The 18,112-nt window shown below is 45.3% G+C and overlaps 1 protein-coding gene across 4 annotated transcripts in view; it reads left to right on the top strand.

The window, feature by feature from the left end:
- The window catches only part of lrp2a (low density lipoprotein receptor-related protein 2a), a 432,071-nt gene that overhangs the window by 250,959 nt on the left and 163,000 nt on the right, over window positions 1–18,112 (top strand). For all 4 annotated transcript variants that reach the window (XM_038789773.1, XM_038789772.1, XM_038789771.1 and 1 more), the window contains 4 exons: window positions 9,986–10,225; window positions 13,381–13,566; window positions 14,766–15,686; window positions 16,916–17,081. In XM_038789773.1, coding sequence (XP_038645701.1) covers window positions 9,986–10,225; window positions 13,381–13,566; window positions 14,766–15,686; window positions 16,916–17,081 — 1,513 coding nt within the window. The remainder of the gene's footprint in view (window positions 1–9,985; window positions 10,226–13,380; window positions 13,567–14,765; window positions 15,687–16,915; window positions 17,082–18,112) is intronic.

The raw sequence follows: 18,112 nt of genomic DNA, 5'->3' as shown, positions 1-18,112 counted from the left end.
CGACTCTTGTTCTTATTGCATGTGATCTGATGAACACGTATAGTGCTGTTAGGGAGGGAGTTCCAGGATTTTGACCCCAGGACAGTGAAGGAACAATGATATAATAATTCCAAGTCATGCTGGTGTGTGGCTTGGAGTGGAACTTGTGGTGGTATTCCCACGTATCTGCTGCCCCTGCCTTTCTAGGTGGTCGGAGTCATGGGTGTAGAAGGGGCTGTCAAAAGAGCCTTGGTAAATTGGTAATTTGCTGCAGTGCCTCTTTTAGATGATACTCATTTCTGCCACTTATCGATGGTGTTGGATGTCAATGCTTAATGTGCTGGATAGGATGGCAATTAAGTAGGCTGCTTTGTCGTGGATAGGATGGCAATGAAGCAGGCTGCTTTGTCCTGGATGGTGCTGACCTCCTTGAGTGTTGTTGGAGCTACACCATTCTGGGCGAGTGGAGAGTATTCCATAACACTTCTGATTTTTGTAGATGGTGGACAGGCTTTGGTGAATCAGGTGTTAAATTACTCACTGCAGAGATCCCAGCCTCTGGCCTGCTCTTGTAGACACAGGGCAGAATTGTTAGTGTGTCAGGTTCTGACTGAAAACCTCTATGTGTCTCTTCAGATGCACTGCTGAGTTTTTGGACTAGATATTATTGAGCCACTCTGAAAAAAGATACCGGGGGCATGGTTTACGCCGTTCTTTGGCAGGGCGGGGCCTGATAAAGCTGGAAAGACCGGCTCTACAAAAATTGGGGTTGCATCTTTAAAGGGCACCCCAATCAGTAGAGAGTTCCAAATTCTCACAGCAGCCCCGCGTCCCCCACCTTATCCCACCGTGAAGGTGTTGGTGGAGAATCAACCTCTGCCCACCATGGCACACTCATCAAGGGCTCTTCCACGAACCCCCGGCACAATCATCGCAGCCTTGTGCCCTCCACAGCCATTGCATAATCACTGGGACTCTTGTCACACCTCCCAGACCACAACACAATAATCGGGACTCTTGCCGCAACACCCCACCTCACCACAGCACAGTTATTGGGGGAATCAATAGGGCTCTTGCTCAACCCCCCCTCACTACAATCATCTGGGGTCTTCTCCTTCCACCCCCAATGGGCAACAACCAATGCGGAAGTATGGCTTCCTCAATGGCTGCTCCCTCGTCATAGCCAAGTCATCCCCTTCAAAGGCCTCGGAGTTATCCCCCTCCACCACACATAATTGGAACCCCCCCACCTAACTAACTGTCACAATACTTTGCGACTGCATTACCATCCTCGCTGTCTGATGGCGCAGGCGCAAAGTCGCATCCACCATTTTTAAATGGTTAGTCCAGTTCAGTTTCTGGTCAATAGTAACCTCCAGGATGTTTTTAAGTGTGGGATTCAGTGATTACAATGCCATTGAATGTCAAGGATGGATGGTTTGATTTTCTTTGCTGGAGATGGTCATTGTCTGGCACTTGTGTGACCTGAATGTTACTTGCCACTTATCAATTCAAACCTGAATATGGTCCACGTTTTATTGAAAAGAACTGCTTCAGTGTTTTAGAAATTCCGAATGGTGCTGAACATTGTACAACCAACAGGAAACATCCCTATTTCTTACTTTATGATGAAGATAAGATCATTATTGAAAGAGCTGAAGATGGTTGGGCCTAGGTAACTACTCTGCGAACATCTGCAGCGATGCTCCAGGACTGAGATGATTGGCCTCTAATAATCACAGCCATCTACCTTTGTTCGGGGTATGTCTCTTCGCAGTGGAAATTGTTCCCCCGGTCCCCATTGATTTCAGTTTTGCTGGGGCCCCTTGATGCCACACTCAGTCAAATGCTGCCGTGATGTCAAGGGTAGTCACCCTCACCTCAAGTCATGAGTTCAGCCCTTGTGTCCATGTTTGAACCAAGGCTGTAATGAGGCCAGGGCTGGAGTTGTCTTGGTAAGACACCAGCTAAGTGTCAATGAGCGGGCTATTGCTGACAAAGTGCTGCTTGATGACTCCTTCAATTATTTTACTGATGATCGAGTTCAGACAAATGGGATGATAATTAGCCAGGTTAGATGTGTACTGCTTTTTTGTACAGGACATACCCGGGCAAATTTCCACATTGCCAGATAGATGCTAGTGTTATAACTGTACTGGAACAGCTTGGCTAGGGGTATGGTTAGTTCTGGAACGCAAGTCTTCAGTACTTTTACCAGAATCTTGTCAGGGCCCACGGCCTTTTCAGTATTCAGCGCCTTCAGCCATTTCCTGATTTCATGTGAAGTGAACCGAACTGGCTGAAAACTGGCATCTGAGAAACTGGGGACCACAGGCGGAGGCCAAGATGGATCATCCACTTCTGATTGAAGACACCTCAGCCTTTTCTTTTTCACTAGCTGTCTTCCCTATGTCTCAGCTTGGCGATATTTGTGGAGCCTCCTCCTGCTGTTAATTGTTGAATTTTCCACCACAACTGGGTGTGGCATGACTGCAACGTTTAGATCTGTCCCTTTTGTTATTGGATCGTTTAGCTTTGTTGTACGTATGTTGCTACCGCTGTTTGGTATTCAAGCAACAGTTTTGTAGCTTCACCAAGTGTTGCCCTTCAGGAGTGGCAGGTGGAGGTGGGTGGGAGAGGGTGTAATCACTGGGCCAGTACAGGTGGTGATTTCGAGGTCTGTGGGTGGGGTCCTGTGAAATTCCAGGCTGCATGCGCAGAGTTCGGGACTCTGATAAGGGATGCTGAGCAGCAATATGAGGGCAGAAGAACTCACCTACCACAGGGGAAGCCTTTTGCCGAATTAGCTCTGAAGGATCGAGATGCCTCTGTCAGCTGGAATTGAGAGAGGCAATTGTCAGTGATTGATCACTGTGTGAGAGGGGAGGGAGTGATGCTATTGGAAAGGCACTCAGATGGGGGGGATGTTCATGGGCGGATGTCCCAGATTATGAAAGGGCTGTGGGTAAGGGTATTGTCAGGACTCCTCATCACTCACTTTTAGGTTCTCTTCCTTTCAGTTATAGATTCAAGAGAATCATGGATCCTGTTGAGCTGGCAGTTTTATTGATAGATGTATAGCAGCAACAGCAAAATTGACGTGCCGCTTCACATGGCCAGGACCAGTGCTCTGCAGAGGAAGGGGAAGCAGAGCCCACTGATCCTCCAAGGGAAGAGCCACAGGTGACGGAGTCTCAGAGGAGACACTACCGGCCATGGGTCTACCTCCAGATGTCAACGGTCCTGTGACAGATAAGGCAGTGTCTGTCCCAGGGGATAGTGAACCAACTGTGCAAGGTGCTGCAAGAGTTTGCACCACATGGACTGGGAGTTGACCCTTTGTCTATGCCCGTAAAAGTAACTGCCACTCTGAACCTTTATGGCAGCGGCTCTTTCAGTGCTGCACGGGTGACTTGTATGACATATCTGAATCTGCCGCACACAAGTGCATAAGGGAAGTGACAAATATGCTTTTTGCGAGGGCCCATCTGTACATCAACCATGACCGGGACCAGCTGAGTCAGGCTAACAGGGCCATAGGCTTCGGCCACATAGCTAGCCTGCCCCAGATGCAGGGTGTCATTGACTGTGCCCTATTGACTTTGCATTCCCCATGACAGCATGGACTTCGTCTGTAATCCATAAGGAATACCACTCCCTCAATGTTCAGATAATGTGCGAATGCCATGAGCACAGTACAGGTGTGTGCCCGGTCCCCAGGGAGCTGGAGGGATCGCTCCGAAGGGACAAAGAATACTCTCTCAGGAGTTGGCTGATGATGCCAGTGTGGAGTCCATAACACCCCCTGAGACTCATTACAATGAGGCTCATGTGTCAACGCATGCGTTGGTCGAGCAGATGATTGGATTGCTCAAGATGCGGTTCTGGTGCCTGGACCGTTCGGGGAGCCCTCTAATACAGCCCCCAGAGGCTGTCCTGCATTATTGTGATCTCCTGTGCTCTGCACAACCTGACACCGCAGTAGGGCGAACAGCTGGATCAGGAAGACATCTCCTTGGATGAGGAGGAAGTCAAGGAGGTTAGCGAGGAGCAACCCATGGGGAAAGGACCTCAGGCGATGGCCAAGGCCCATATAGGGTGCAGGACTAGTGATGCCCTCAGAGCCTCTCGGTTTGGGGATGACCAGCAGTAAGGCGTCAAGACCTCTGCCACCATGGGGTCTTACATCATCTCACTACCATGGGCCCTGTAGGATATTATCGTGATAGTTGCACCAGTCATGGGCAGGGCGCTAAAGCGACTGACGGGTGCTGCAGGAGAATGATGAGACTTGCAGTGAGGACAGAGCAATGCTCCTCTTATCCTCCACAAAATGTCTGACTCCTGCCTGACAGAGATGAACATAACTGAGGGGCCCAGAGAGTCCGAATTACACATCTTGGCTGCTAGTATTTCCTCCAAGATCAAGGGTCTTGGTGTGTTTCTCCAGCTACTGATCAGGTGGACAGACTCTCTCATGTTTTCAGCTCATGGCATCCTCACAACTAGAGAAAACTGGCAGACTTGAGAGGCCTGAGCATTGACTTGGAAGGGGGAAACCTTTGATGGATGGGGGATTGTGGTGGGGGGGGGGGGGGGGGGGGGAGGCTGGGTACCCGCAATAGAGTGGCTCAGCATTACTGTGTCATCAGTGTGGGAGATGGGAGAGAGACATAGCGCTGCCAATCTCTCTGCACAGGGTGGAATCGCTGGATTTCCACAGGGGTGTGGAGGCTCCATATGGTGATCAAAGTGAATTTTAATACAAGCTAGCTGTTACAATGATGTATTTTCTCTATGTGTCTAAGCTCACCCATGTCCATTAGGTGCCTATCATTTCTTACTCTTCCTCAACCTCCTGCTAAACCCAGGTGTATCCCCAGGATCCACAGCTGAGGATGAAGGGGTCTGCTCATTTCCATGCCCTGTTTCCTGAGATGACCTTGGTAGTTGTCCACTAGGTGGCCTGGAGGGTCCCGGCCTCCCTTCGGGCAGCACAGGCATTGCAGTGCTGCCCTCCTTGGTGCATGGGGCTGGAGGGGTGTCAGATGTGCTCAACATTTCCAAGGACTCCTGAATAGAAGGCCCTGGGCTGCGCTTCTGCCAATCCTCTTCCCTTTGTGTGCCAGCAGGCCCCTGAGTTCCTCAATGAGAGAGAACTTCCACTGTCCTCTGGCACTGGATTGCCACCAATGCCTGTACTATGCAGTTGAAGCCCTGCACCATGGAGCTCATGCCCTCAGCCACTACCCTGTGCCAAGGTGCCATGGTGCATTGTGGACACTATCCTCGCAGTGTTGGCCTCATTGCATTGGAGTGATGGCACCACCTCCTCCAACAGAAGGCAATGAGATTCCTTCATTGGCCTTGCACTTTGAGGAGGATTGCTGTCATCCCTTTCCGATGCTCGTAACTCTGCCTTTGCAATACCAGCAGTGCTGAGACTTCTGTACCCAGTGGCATGTCATTGGCCTGGGCTCCGGCTTCCCTCCAAGTTCCAGATCTCTGGGACATTCCTGCCTCTGCCTACTGTGGATCATTAGGTGTTAGGTGCTCACCAATGAGTGGCCCAGAAACCTGCCTACTAGGCATCTCACTGAGATGTGAGTATCTGTATTAGTGGATGGCACAGGTGACAGGTGTGGCATGTCTTTAGTGCTTTCTCTGAGATGTCTCCCTCGGAGCTGCTTGGCTCCGTGGTGTCCAGGGGCTACGAGAATGGTCCGGGCTTCCCTGCGATTCCCCTGCAATGGATGGGAGATGGCATTTGTTGGTGACGGCAAACACTAATGGGAGAAAGATCACATCAACTGGATGTGTTGAGGGTTCTCAATTGTGTCTTTGGCGCCAACCTTGCCGTCTTCACAGGAACAGTCCTGCTCTTCGTCAGCAAGCTCAAGGCCGTTTTTCAAACGGGGTTAGGGTCTTGAGCTTTGGTATCAATCCAGCCGGCTGTGCCCGTTCACATCCGTGCCACGTCAGATGGGAATGAAGTCTGGCATGCATGGGAGGTAAGTGGAGGTGGGCAAATGAGGGGTACCGGAGCTACTGGGGGGATTACGGAGAGGGAGGGCACATGACAAGTGCTGTTGGTAGGAGTGAGAGCACTGTAGAGGTGTGATGGGTGTGTTAAGCGGTGCTGAAGGAGATATGAGGAGGCAGAGTTATTATTCATCTTCTGGCGCTGCAGGCCCTTCCTCTTATGGAGTGAGCTGGTGCACACAATCATTGTGGATTGTGCCTGGAACATAGCCTTCCAGCTGGGTCACTTTTCTGGCTGGACGCCTGCCCAATTGTGGATAGAGGATTTCCTGCCATTGCTCGACCCCATCCAAGAGTTTGCAGAACCTCCCTTTGTAAAACATGGCGCTGAATTCTGGCAGCGAATCCCCGATTGGACTTGGATGGAATAAGTGCTGAGGAGCGCTGGGAAGGCATTTAAATGCTGCTCCCCACTGATTGCAGGGATGAAGTTGTAGCTGGGCAAGCGACACAGAGGCAGGCCACCATGGCTGCAGCATGAATCTCATGAAAATATATGTTTTCTTTAAAGAGGCTGAATATACGGTGAGTTTTCTCGCTGATGACGCTGGCAAGACTCTCTCTGGGTTTATCGCTGAAACCGACACTGATATAAGTATCAGAAAATTCCACTCCATATGTGGGTATCTAGCTCAGATCTTTAAATATGCTCATCCTGGCCCAACCAGGGGCTGGTTTAGCTCCCTCAGCTAAATCGCTGGCTTTTCAAGCAGGCCAGCAGCACGGTTCGATTCCCGTACCAACCTCCCCGGACAGGCGCCGGAATGTGGCGACTAGGGGCTTTTCACAGTAACTTCATTGAAGCCTACTCGTGACAATAAGCGATTTTCATTTCATTTTCATTTCATTTCATTTTCCTTGGGATTTGGAAAAGAGTTAATAGCAAACTGAGGCGGAGGTGCGTGGGAAACGCTCTCCCCTCCCTTACCCTGCTCCACTTCAACTGCTTAAAAAGGTTAGGCACAAAATAAAGTTGTACTACCCAATAAACCTAGCTCTGATAACCTATTCCATGCAGAAAATCAAGGAGAAGTGGCTTTATTGTCAGTTAGATGCATGAATTTATGAATGGAATCATGCCAGGGGAATTGCTGCAGCTTAAGTTATATTTCAATATTTGTGCCAGGAATGTTTGAGTTATTGTAGATTCATGTTACCAGTCAATGAATGTCACAGTGAAACTGCACACAGCAGCGTTGTTACCTGGAACTCTGTTCTTTGTAGATGGGAATATCAATGCAGAGTAAACATTACATGCTAAACCAGGACTGTTGAAACACAAGTCAGACTGAGAAATTTGTGTCTTGGCGATTGGTACCCATCCAATTTGTCTACCTCTCACTCGGTTTCATGCAGTCATCTCTAGCTCGATCCTGTTGCTACAGCACCAATAATAAAAAAATATTTTGGGTTTTAACAATTAATTCATAACAAAGAGATATTAATCAGTGACCAATCAGCACAGCCAGCAGACCTGGGCGGGATTCTCTGTTGCACGACACCAACATTGTAATTGCCAATATGGCAGAGAATCAACTCCAATGACGAAATCGGGCCGGCGCTGGTTTGAAGTCGGTCAGCCATGCTCCGCCCCCTCCAAAATAGTGTTATTGCTTTGTGCGCCATTGTAACGCTGTTGGCACGTCATTGGCCGGCCCTACACGATGCTCCGACCCAATGGGCCCAGTTCCTGATGGCACGAGACACGCGTGGTCTTTGCTGTGCGGGAACCCGGCCTGGCAGCTGCGGACAGTGTCCAGCGCGCCACACTCGGCCGGGTTCTGTGCCGCTGGCCGGGGAGGTTTCCGCGAAGGCTGGGGGGACTGGTGGGGGGTGACCATGGGGTGGACTGTGGGGTTGCCGATGGCGGGTTGGGTCAGCGCACGGTCGGCGCCATGTTGTACGGCGCATCCGCTGCAGGTCATCAGCCGTGTGCATGCACGGCGAGAGGCCCGGCCATTCTCCGGTCATTTTCGGCATTGGAGCCGGGAGTTTCACCCAGTGCCGCTGCTAGCCCCTCAACAGTCCAGGAAACGATGAGAGTTTCATGCAGATTTTCTGGTCATAAAAGACAATACATGTTCCGCTGGAGTCTGCACTTAGCCGCTGAAACAGAGAATACAGCCCACGTCCGCTCTGAAAGTCTGAAGGACAAGAAAAGCGTAGCCGAATAAAATATGGAAAGATGGTGGGGAAAATTGAGTACGTTTGTAAATATAGCAAAGACCTCTTCTGAAATTGGGTTCAGTTTCCTAGTCCAATGTGAAAACCAACTGGATTATGTGATGTAACCCATAGTTCCTGTATTTTTTGAGACAGACCATAATTGAAAAGGGAAGCTGAAAAATAAAATAACCCAGTTTCTCAAGAAAGTAAGATGGAAAGTGAGGTTGGAAACTGGAACTTCCGTAGAGACTGAAAATGATTGAAATTATATAAAAAGGACACAGATCCATCGGAGCTTATACTTTTAAAAAATAAATTCAGAGTACCCAATTAATTTTTTCCAATTAAGCAGCAATTTAGTGTGGCCAATTCACTTACCTTGCACATATTTGGGTTGTGGGGGCGAAAACCCACGCAAACACGGGGAGAATGTGCAAACTCCACACGGACAGTGACCCAAAGCCAGGATCGAACCTGGGACCTTGGCGCCGTAGGGCAGCAGTGCTACCACTGCACCACCGTGTTGTCCTCATTGGAGCTTATACAATGATGTTTAGCCCTTGTTCCACACTGTAACTCTGTTGAATATTCTTTTGTCTACTATGTCCGTACTGTGTATGTTCTCTTGGCCGCAGAAAAATACTTTTCACTGTACTTCGGTACATGTAACAGTAAATATTAATCAATCAATGATATTCTCAGTGGTGCGGTACTGGTAGGCTGAAGAAGATTAAGTCTAGATCCAGATTCGGAGGATAGGCAAATGTACAGTTGCTGTAGCTGTTTCTGTTACATGAGATAGCATTGGGTCTATGCCATTCAAAGCACTGCAAGCAGAGCTGAGGAGGCTCTGCGACATGTGCAATTTTTTGGTGAAAACCTCTGTCCATGGAACTTGGGTTGGTTGTACGGTGGTGTTGGATGGGGATCAGGCTAAATTCTAGAAGAAGAGGACCTTAAATTAATCAGCAGGAAGACAGGAGTTTTGAAATGATTTTACAACTGAGACTAATGACATATATGCTGAGTAGACATATAGGCTCAGCCTATTCATCAGGTCTGTCTCAGTGGTATCTACCACTTAATGTGCAACTTTAATTTATAATTGACAACAATTTGCCTGTTAGTTCATGGTAGACTTTTGTTATTTTGGGTTTTGGATAGTAATTAATGTTTGTTTTGTTTGACTCTTGTAAAGAAAAACTCTTTGTTTTAAAGTATGGAGTCTTGGGCTTGATCCTTTCATATGCGATTGCAAATTAGTTTTTTAAGACTTACTGGTCTCAACCGAGAATAGAAACAGCTACTTTATCACATTGGATATCAATAACCCTTTAAGGTAATGGCAAAACGTAATATATAAAACTTTCTGACTCAAGTAGAAAACAAGTGAAATTTTTATTCCATAAGGTAAACTGTTTCTTTCAGATGGAAACAATATCAATCTGATTAAAAGTTGAATTGTAAAAGAAGTTGTTCCAATAATAGGTAAAGAATGAGTGTAGAGGTGTAATTTATGTAGTAGATTCTATGACAATACTGGATTGTCAAAGCAAGAATATTAAATATATGTTTTTTAATATTCCCTTTGAAAACATTGATTGCATCAATTTTTATGTTTCTCAGATTAATTTGCAATTGTTTATTGGTTATTTGCTGTTTGTGGCAGATTAGTTGCCTGTGTAGCAACACTTCAAAGTAATTCATTGGTTGTGAACCTTTTGAATATCTTGACAACATAAGGCATTACGCATACAAAAGGTTGCTCTCCTTTCATGTTTTTTTTCAATTCTCATAGAGTCAGCTGGTACCTCCAATGGGTGCAGTAACAACATTGGAACATGCGAACAGCTATGCCTGCCCAGACCCAATGGAGCGCACACTTGTGCTTGTACTATAGGCTACCGTATGAACCCAGATAACAAGACATGCTCATCCTTTGACTCATTTCTAATTGTGTCCCAGCTGACCACTATCAGGGGATTCAACCTGGATGCGAATGACCATTCTGAAGCCATGGTACCAGTGGGTGGCGTTGGTAAGTATCATAATGCTTGACTGAAAAATGGTCTATGAACATAAATTTCAGAATAAGCACATCACAGAAATTGGTGATTCTAATGGCACATCCTGCATTTTTTGCAATGGGCCTTGGGCCAAGGTTGCCAATAAAACCAATCTTATATTGTGTCAAACTGTAAGAATCATAATACATCTATTGACCAGTGAACGTAGGCTTACGGTAAACCATGGTAGAGGACCAGCCAGCAGATTTCCCCACTAGAATGTCAAGGAAAGGGAGTTAATTTGACTTCTCTGTTTCAAGCCATTTGCTCACCATGTAAGCTTGATGCTAAAATAGGGCACATCAAAGACATCCTGCGGGACAATGGCTACCCTGATCAGGTTACTTTGCACGGTATATTAAACAAATTAATGCCCCGGCCTAAAACTGTCACTTTCATGCTTGAAAAGAGCTCGGTCTATCTCAGATTATCGTGGAAGGGCAAGGTATCTCAAAAATGAGAGCAAGAGGTGAAGCTAGCTATTTTATGCAGCTGCTATGCAGTAGCAACACAAGTGACATTCGCCACTAAGAGGATGCTGCCATCAAGCCTATCACACAAACAAGTAACATGGTATATGAATTTTAGTGCCAGTGTGATGTTAGGTATGTGGGCCGTATCTCCCAAAGATTGGTGGGTAGTATTAAACAACACGTCTCTTCCACTGTTCACAACAGGCAAGGTACAGGCCATACCTAACCACCCCGTACTTGTAAAGTTCATAGTATCCAACGCTAGATGTGATTCCGTGATTGGACGACATTTGCTAAATAATTCTCGGTGTACTAAGAATTATGCCGACATCAATTTAAGATTGTCAGTTGGGCTCGCAGTGTGGCGCTTTTGCATGTGCTAGAAGCTACATATATTAATACACAGGGCCCTGTTCTTTGCAGACAAACATTGTACCTGTTTCAACTTAAAGAAATTAGTGATAGCCATTTGCTGGTTCATTATTCGGGGCAATGCCTTGGTCAATCAATGTCAAGATGCCTTGTTTAAATTTTCAAAAATACTCAGTCACCATTAACTGGTGCATTCTCCATAGCAATGCCTCGACCAGTCAGAATCCACTTCCCAACCAATCAGCACTTTCTACTCATTCAGCATGAAGTTGTTTTTCCCCCTTTCATTAGTATTCTTGCGATTGTCTTGATGAGTGCAAGGTGAAAAGCTTTGACAAAACAAATTTTTACAGCACAGTTCAAGTTCTGTGCTATCAAATGCCTGACCTTTGAATGTAAGCAAATCTTCATTAGTATCATTCATGTAAAAAATCCTATGAAGCACTAAAGTATAATGAAAACTAACTGATGTATAATGAACTACACATACCAGAGAACGGAAAAAGTATGGAAGGTTGTGGCAAAATTACATTCATTGCCCCTCATTTCTCATATAAATTGTTGGATACGTAATGGTAATCTGTCACTTCATTTGATTAATTGTTTTAAAATTGTGTATGAATTTCCTACCTCTGTCCCTAGCTTGCGGAGATACGTGAATTCCTTCCTGAGCTCACAGCGATGTTTTACTTATTCTTTCTTCCTCATTCCTCATGAAGGGGTTGGATTATGAGGAGAGGTTGAGTAGACTGGGACTGTACTCGTTGGAATTTAGAAGGATGAGGGGGGATCTTATAGAAACATTTAAAATTATGAAGGGAATAGATAGGATAGATGCGGGCAGGTTGTTTCCACTGGCGGGTGACAGCAGAACAAGGGGACATAGCCTCAAAATAAGGGGAAGTAGATTTAGGAATGAGTTTAGGAGGAACTTCTTCACCCAAAGGGTTGTGAATCTATGGAATTCCTTGCCCAGTGAAGCAGTTGAGGCTCCTTCATTACATGTTTTTAAGGTAAAGATAGATAGTTTTTTGAAGAATAAAGGGATTAAGGGTTATGGTGTTCGGGCCGGAAAGTGGAGCTGAGTCCACAAAAGATCAGCCATGATCTAATTGAATGGCGGAGCAGGTTCGAGGGGCCAGGTGGCCTACTCCTGCTCCTAGTTCTTATGTTCTTATGTTCTTATTCACATTGACACCTTTCAGCTGTCTTCCCTGTTCTTGCAGGCACCCTTCTTCCCTCCCGGTCCTCCTATTCCCACTAGTTTACACTGGAAATCCTCTTTCTCTCCCTCTCCCCATTTACTCTGCCATGTTCCTTCCATTGCAAGTTCACATTGAAACTCTTCTTTCCCTTCTTGTAGTTCATGTTTCCACTCTTTACTCCAGTTAATGGACCAAATCTTTTTCGTCTTTCCTTACAACCCAACGGTTGCCTCCTTTTGGATGCTGCTGCTAATCGAGGATATTCGGCAGTGCTGTCTCTTTTACTCATCCCACAAAATGATCATTATCAGGTGTTCCTACCTGCACATTCATCGTTGGAAGGAGGGTTAAGAAGCGTGTAAAGTTTGACAAAGCAGTTTTACTGTGAATTTAATGATAATGTGAACTAGCAGTCCTCAGATTACTTTGACTATAGTGTTTGCGTAATTTGACACATTTTGTGACTGTGGAACTTTGCCTGTGTGTGGATATAAATGTGTAATCTGAAGACACATGCGGTTGACGCTCTTTTAACCTGTAATTCTGCAATTACCGGTAACTTTTTTTAACAGAAAAGAAAAATCCCTGAATTGAATTCCTATCAAAGATTTATTATTAAGTGGATATTAACTATCTGCTTGAAAACTATTAATAAAATATCCATGCTCTGTGATATGTACAGCTGTTGAGTATTTTACCTGTTTAAAAATTAAGTGATTTAAGAATATTTTGTTTGAGGGGCAGCAGGGTGGCACAATAGTTAGCAGTAATGCTTCACGGTATCGAGGACCCGGGTTCAATCCCGGCCCTGGGTCACTGGCTGTGTGGATTTTGCACATTCTCCCCGTGTCTGTGCGGGTCACAGCCCCACAATCCAAAGATGTGCAGGGTAGGTGCATTGGCAACGTTAAATTGCCCTTAATTGGAAATTTAAAAAAAAAAAGAATATTTTGTTTGGAAATTGCCCCAAAAATGTTTTCTGACCTTTAGTTTTGACTTTCTTTGAGTTTCTTTGTTGTTTGTTCAAACTAGGAATGGTACATTTCGAAGAAGTAATATTTTTATCTTTTCCTTTAGGTCGCTTTGCCCTACATATGGATGTACACATATCTTCAGGGTTTATTTACTGGTGTGACTCCAGTTCCACAGCTTCAAGGAATGCTATTCGCAGGATTAAACCTGATGGGTCTTCCTTCCAAAATATTCTGGTTACAGGAATTGGTCAGAATGGTATTCGAGGAATTGCTGTGGATTGGGTGGCAGGTCAGAGGCTGCTTTTTTGCAATTTCTGCGTGCTGTATTAGAGGAAATTTACTTAATAAACAACAGCAACTTATATTCATATAGCGCCTTCAATGTAGTAAAATGTCCCAAGGTGTTTCACAAGTGCATCATAAAACAATGTATGATACTGAGCTACATAAGGAGACATCAGGTCAAATGGGAAAACCTTGGTCAAAGAGCTAGGCTGCTGAGGAGTGTTTCAAAGTAGGAAAGCATGGTAGAGAGGTGGAGAATTATAGGCAGGCCCTTCTAGATCACAGAGCCTGGAGTACTGAAGGCGCTGTTACTAATGGTAAAGCAGTTTGAAATAGGGATGCTGAGGAGGCCATAGTTAGATAATGCAGCTTTTTGAGGTGTTGTGGGTTTGAAGGAGATTCTAAAGATCAGGATGGGCAAGGCAATGAAGGAATTTGAAAATGAGGATAAGAATTTTAAAATCACAATGCTTCTCAACCAGGAATAGTGGGGATAGTGCGAGTAAAGGCATTGAGGTAGAAGATCTTGCTGAATGGTGGCACAGGCTTAAGGGGCCAAATGGTCTACTCCTATTTCCTCTGTTGCTATAAATGCTGAAGTGGCAATCGAGGCCGTCTAATCCCAAACCTATTGAAACAGGAAGGCATGAGACCACAGTTAGCCTGGTATAACGCAGCTTGATGTGAAACATTTTAAAAGTACCCAGCTGTCAATTGTTACTGTTAGACTGAAAACTCTTTTAATACTAAGAATTTGTTCTCTGTAAAGTGGAGTCCTCTGACTCTGCATCATACTCACCTGACCAGAAAGTCTAGTTCAGCAATATTCTGATATACCTGTTACTTTTCATGTGTTTCGCCCTCAGTAACATATCACAATTTTTCTTCATTATAAGTAATTTCTTCAGCTGAATACCAAATGTAGCCTCTGTTATATTTCACAAGGCAAAGGAAAATAAGCTGCTGCATATTAAACAAAATAATTAAAATGATCAGGGATGAATGATACATATTAAAATCGCTCAGTGATTTGAACCTATTTGTGAATTTGGATTTGCACCACCCTGACCACATATACAGAAATCCAAATTGTTTCTGTACTATACACAAGCCTGCATTTCAATTTTTGCCATTTGGTTATACTATAAAACCTGGTCTATCCTTTGAAAGAATGATATATGTTTCTTTTTTTTATGTGAACAGGCAATCTCTATTTCACAAATGCGTTCCTTACTGAAACTTATATTGAAATTCTACGTTTGAACACCACTTTTCGTCAAGTTCTCATCAAAACAACAGTAGATCGGCCGAGACACATTGTTGTAAATCCAAAGATCCGACATATCTTCTGGGCTGACTATGGGCAGAATCCTAAAATTGAGCGTGCTCTCCTTGATGGCTCCAACAGAACTGTCTTGGTGGATGATGGTATTGTCATGCCACGAGGTCTAGCTGTTGACCACACGAATGACTACATCTACTGGATTGATGACTCCCTCGACCTAATTGCTAGGATCTCACCTGATGGTGAGGAACATCAGATAATTCGGTATGGCAGTCGCTATCCAACTCCATTTGGAATTACGATCTTTGAAAACAGCATGATTTGGGTAGACAGAAACTTGAAGAAGGTTTTGCTTGCAAGTAAAGAACCTGGAAACATAGAACAACCTTCTGTTATCCGAGACAACTTGAACCTATTAAGGGATGTGGTAATGTTTGATAAAAGGATTCAACCAACTTCACCCGAGAAAATGAACAATAACCCCTGTTGGGAGCTGAATGGAGAATGTGCCCAATTTTGTTTTGCATTGCCTAGTTTGCAAGTGCCAAAATGTGGATGTGCCCATGGCAGGTTGGATTCTGATGGCAAACAGTGCATGATCATCACTAATGATTATTTGATATATGCTACAGAAGGCTCCATTCGCAGTCTTCACCTAGATACTGCTGACCACACGTTGCCCTTCACAGTAGTAAATGTATGGTGGACTGCAGTGGCTCTTGACTATGACAGCAGTGACAAGAGAATTTATTTCACACAAATCTTTACCCAAGGACGCAGTACAATCAGTTACCTCAGTCTTGATGAAATGTCTGCTTCACCTTCACAGGTGATAACAGGTAAATACAATTACTTTCCAGTCAGTAACATAACTGTTAGATAAGCCACACTAAAATTGAGTACAAGATTCCAAATAATGGAAAACCTTTGGCCAATGAAAGTTCTTGTAATCTCCATTCTGTGACCGTGGCCTTCTTTGCATCCACTCTCCCTCTCCCATCATTGGTTACTGTGCCTTCAGCTGATAGGTCCTACATTCCGGAATTATTTTCCTAAACCCTTTTCACCGTTGCTCTAATTGATTTTCTGACCAAGGTTTTCCGCATCCATCCTAATGTTCCCTGCTATGGCTCAATGCTCCATTTTATTTGTTTTTTTAATGCTTCCATGAAGCAACTTAGGACATTTCTCTAATTTATGGTACTATATAGATGCAAACTGTTATTGTTGTACCATGTTGGATTGTTAACAATCATGTTATCAGCCATAGAAATGAAATGAAATGAAAATCGCTTATTGTCACGAGAAGGCTTCAAATGAAGTTACTGTGAAAAGCCCCTAGTCGCCACATTCCGGCGCCTGTTCGGGGAGGCTGTTACGGGAATCGAACCGTGCTGCTGGCCTGCTTGGTCTGCTTTCAAAGCCAGCAATTTAGCGTTGTGCTAAACAGCCCCATAGTTAGAACAAATAACAGACACTATTGCAAATAATATCCTAAATGCAGTAAAAATTGATATTCCCTATCCCAAGAACAAGAAGGTCATCAATATCATTGATTCCGATAACAATATCAAACTGAACCTGATAACCATTTTGATTTAATGCTGTTCATTATATGAATTTTGAAGCTGGAATTAGTGATCTCATGGATTCTATCCTGGAATATAGGGCGGGACTTTCTGGCCATTTAGGATGGTGGGATCTTACCCGGCGGTGAGGCGTGCATTCAGCGGGAAAGCCCATTGACAATGGCAGGACCTTGAGATTCCACTGCCGGCCAGTAGCAAGCCGTCCCTCCACCGGTGCAGGATACCCCACGGAGGGCGAGGAAAATCCTGCCCATAGCGTAGAACATCTGCTTTAATTGGTCCAGTTTTACAATATTGGGTCATTTTCTTAGTTAGTAGAATTTCTTGCTCTTACTTAAGAAATTTGAAGTGGGTTCGAAGAATTCATGACTCAAAGCTAATGCTGTTTCATAGAGAACCAAAGATTACTTATTGTTTTTACATGTCAGTGAATATACATTTTCAACGATTAACTAATTCATACAAATATTTGTTCCGAGGTTTGGGTGCTCCTGATGGAATTGCCTATGACTGGATTAACAAAAGGATTTATTATAGCGATTATATGAATCAAACAATTAGCTCCACAAAAGTGGATGGCAGTGATCGCACAATTATTGCGAACGTTCCGAGGCCAAGAGCTATCGTACTGGATCCTTGCAGAGGGTAAGCTTGGTCAAACGATATATTCAAACCCAGTGCTTTATTATTCAGTTCCTGTATTGTAGTTATCTTTGTATCTTTTTAAATTTTGATATTTACTGAAATTAGCTTCAAACAAATTCTAATGGCTTTTATCCAGCAGCCCTGCAAATGTCATGAGCTAAATTATCCCAAAAGCTGGCAAAGTGACAGGCCCTGACTGAAAGCCGGCATGTTTTTCCCGAGGGAAACAGCCAGGTTTTCACATCTTTCGACACTTTGTCAAGAAAAAGTAGGATGGCGTGTTTGTCCCACCATTCTGGCTGGGTGGGGCCTCGTACTGCGAGCAAGCCTGGCTTAACTGAGATTGGGGTGCCTGTTTAAAGGGTGCCCCAAACTCAAAGTGGAAGTACCACCATCACCACCATTACTGGCATTTGGGCTTCAGGGACCCCCACCCCCATCATCACCATGGTCAGCATCAGGGCTTAGTGGGGACCATTGCCCTCTCTCCTCCATGGGTTCCCTGGTCTCTCCTCTGGCACTGCCAATCTGGCATTGTCCTTTCCCTGACCACCTAGGGGCTACGTTGCTTCACCAGGCAACATCACCCTCATTCCAGGTATTAGTCTAGTAAACTATATCTGAACTGCTTCCAATGTATTTACATCCTTCCCGAAATGAGAAGTCCAATACTGTGCAAAGTACTCTCATTGTGATCTCAGCAATGCCCTGTATAACTGAAACATATCGGCGGGATTCTCCGACCCCCCCGCCGGATTGGAAAATCCCCAGGGGGCGGCGCAAATCTTGCCCGCCGCCCCGACGCTGGCTGCAGTATTCTCCAGTGCCGTTTTTCGGGCGGGGGCGGGATTCATGCCACGCCGGTTGGGGTCCATTGGCAGCAGCACCCCTGCAATTCTCCAGGCCCCGATGGGCCAGGCGCCTGTGTGTCTTTGGCCAGTCCCGCCGGCGTGAATCACTCAACTCACGTACTGATGCGACCTGGCAGGTAAGTCGGCGGGGGCTGTCCTCGGGGGGGGGGGGGGGGGGGG

The sequence above is a fragment of the Scyliorhinus canicula genome, chromosome 2, assembly GCF_902713615.1.
Source record: "Scyliorhinus canicula chromosome 2, sScyCan1.1, whole genome shotgun sequence".
In the NCBI taxonomy this organism is placed as follows: Eukaryota; Metazoa; Chordata; class Chondrichthyes; order Carcharhiniformes; family Scyliorhinidae; genus Scyliorhinus; species Scyliorhinus canicula.
This window is presented reverse-complemented; position numbering and strand designations above follow the sequence as displayed.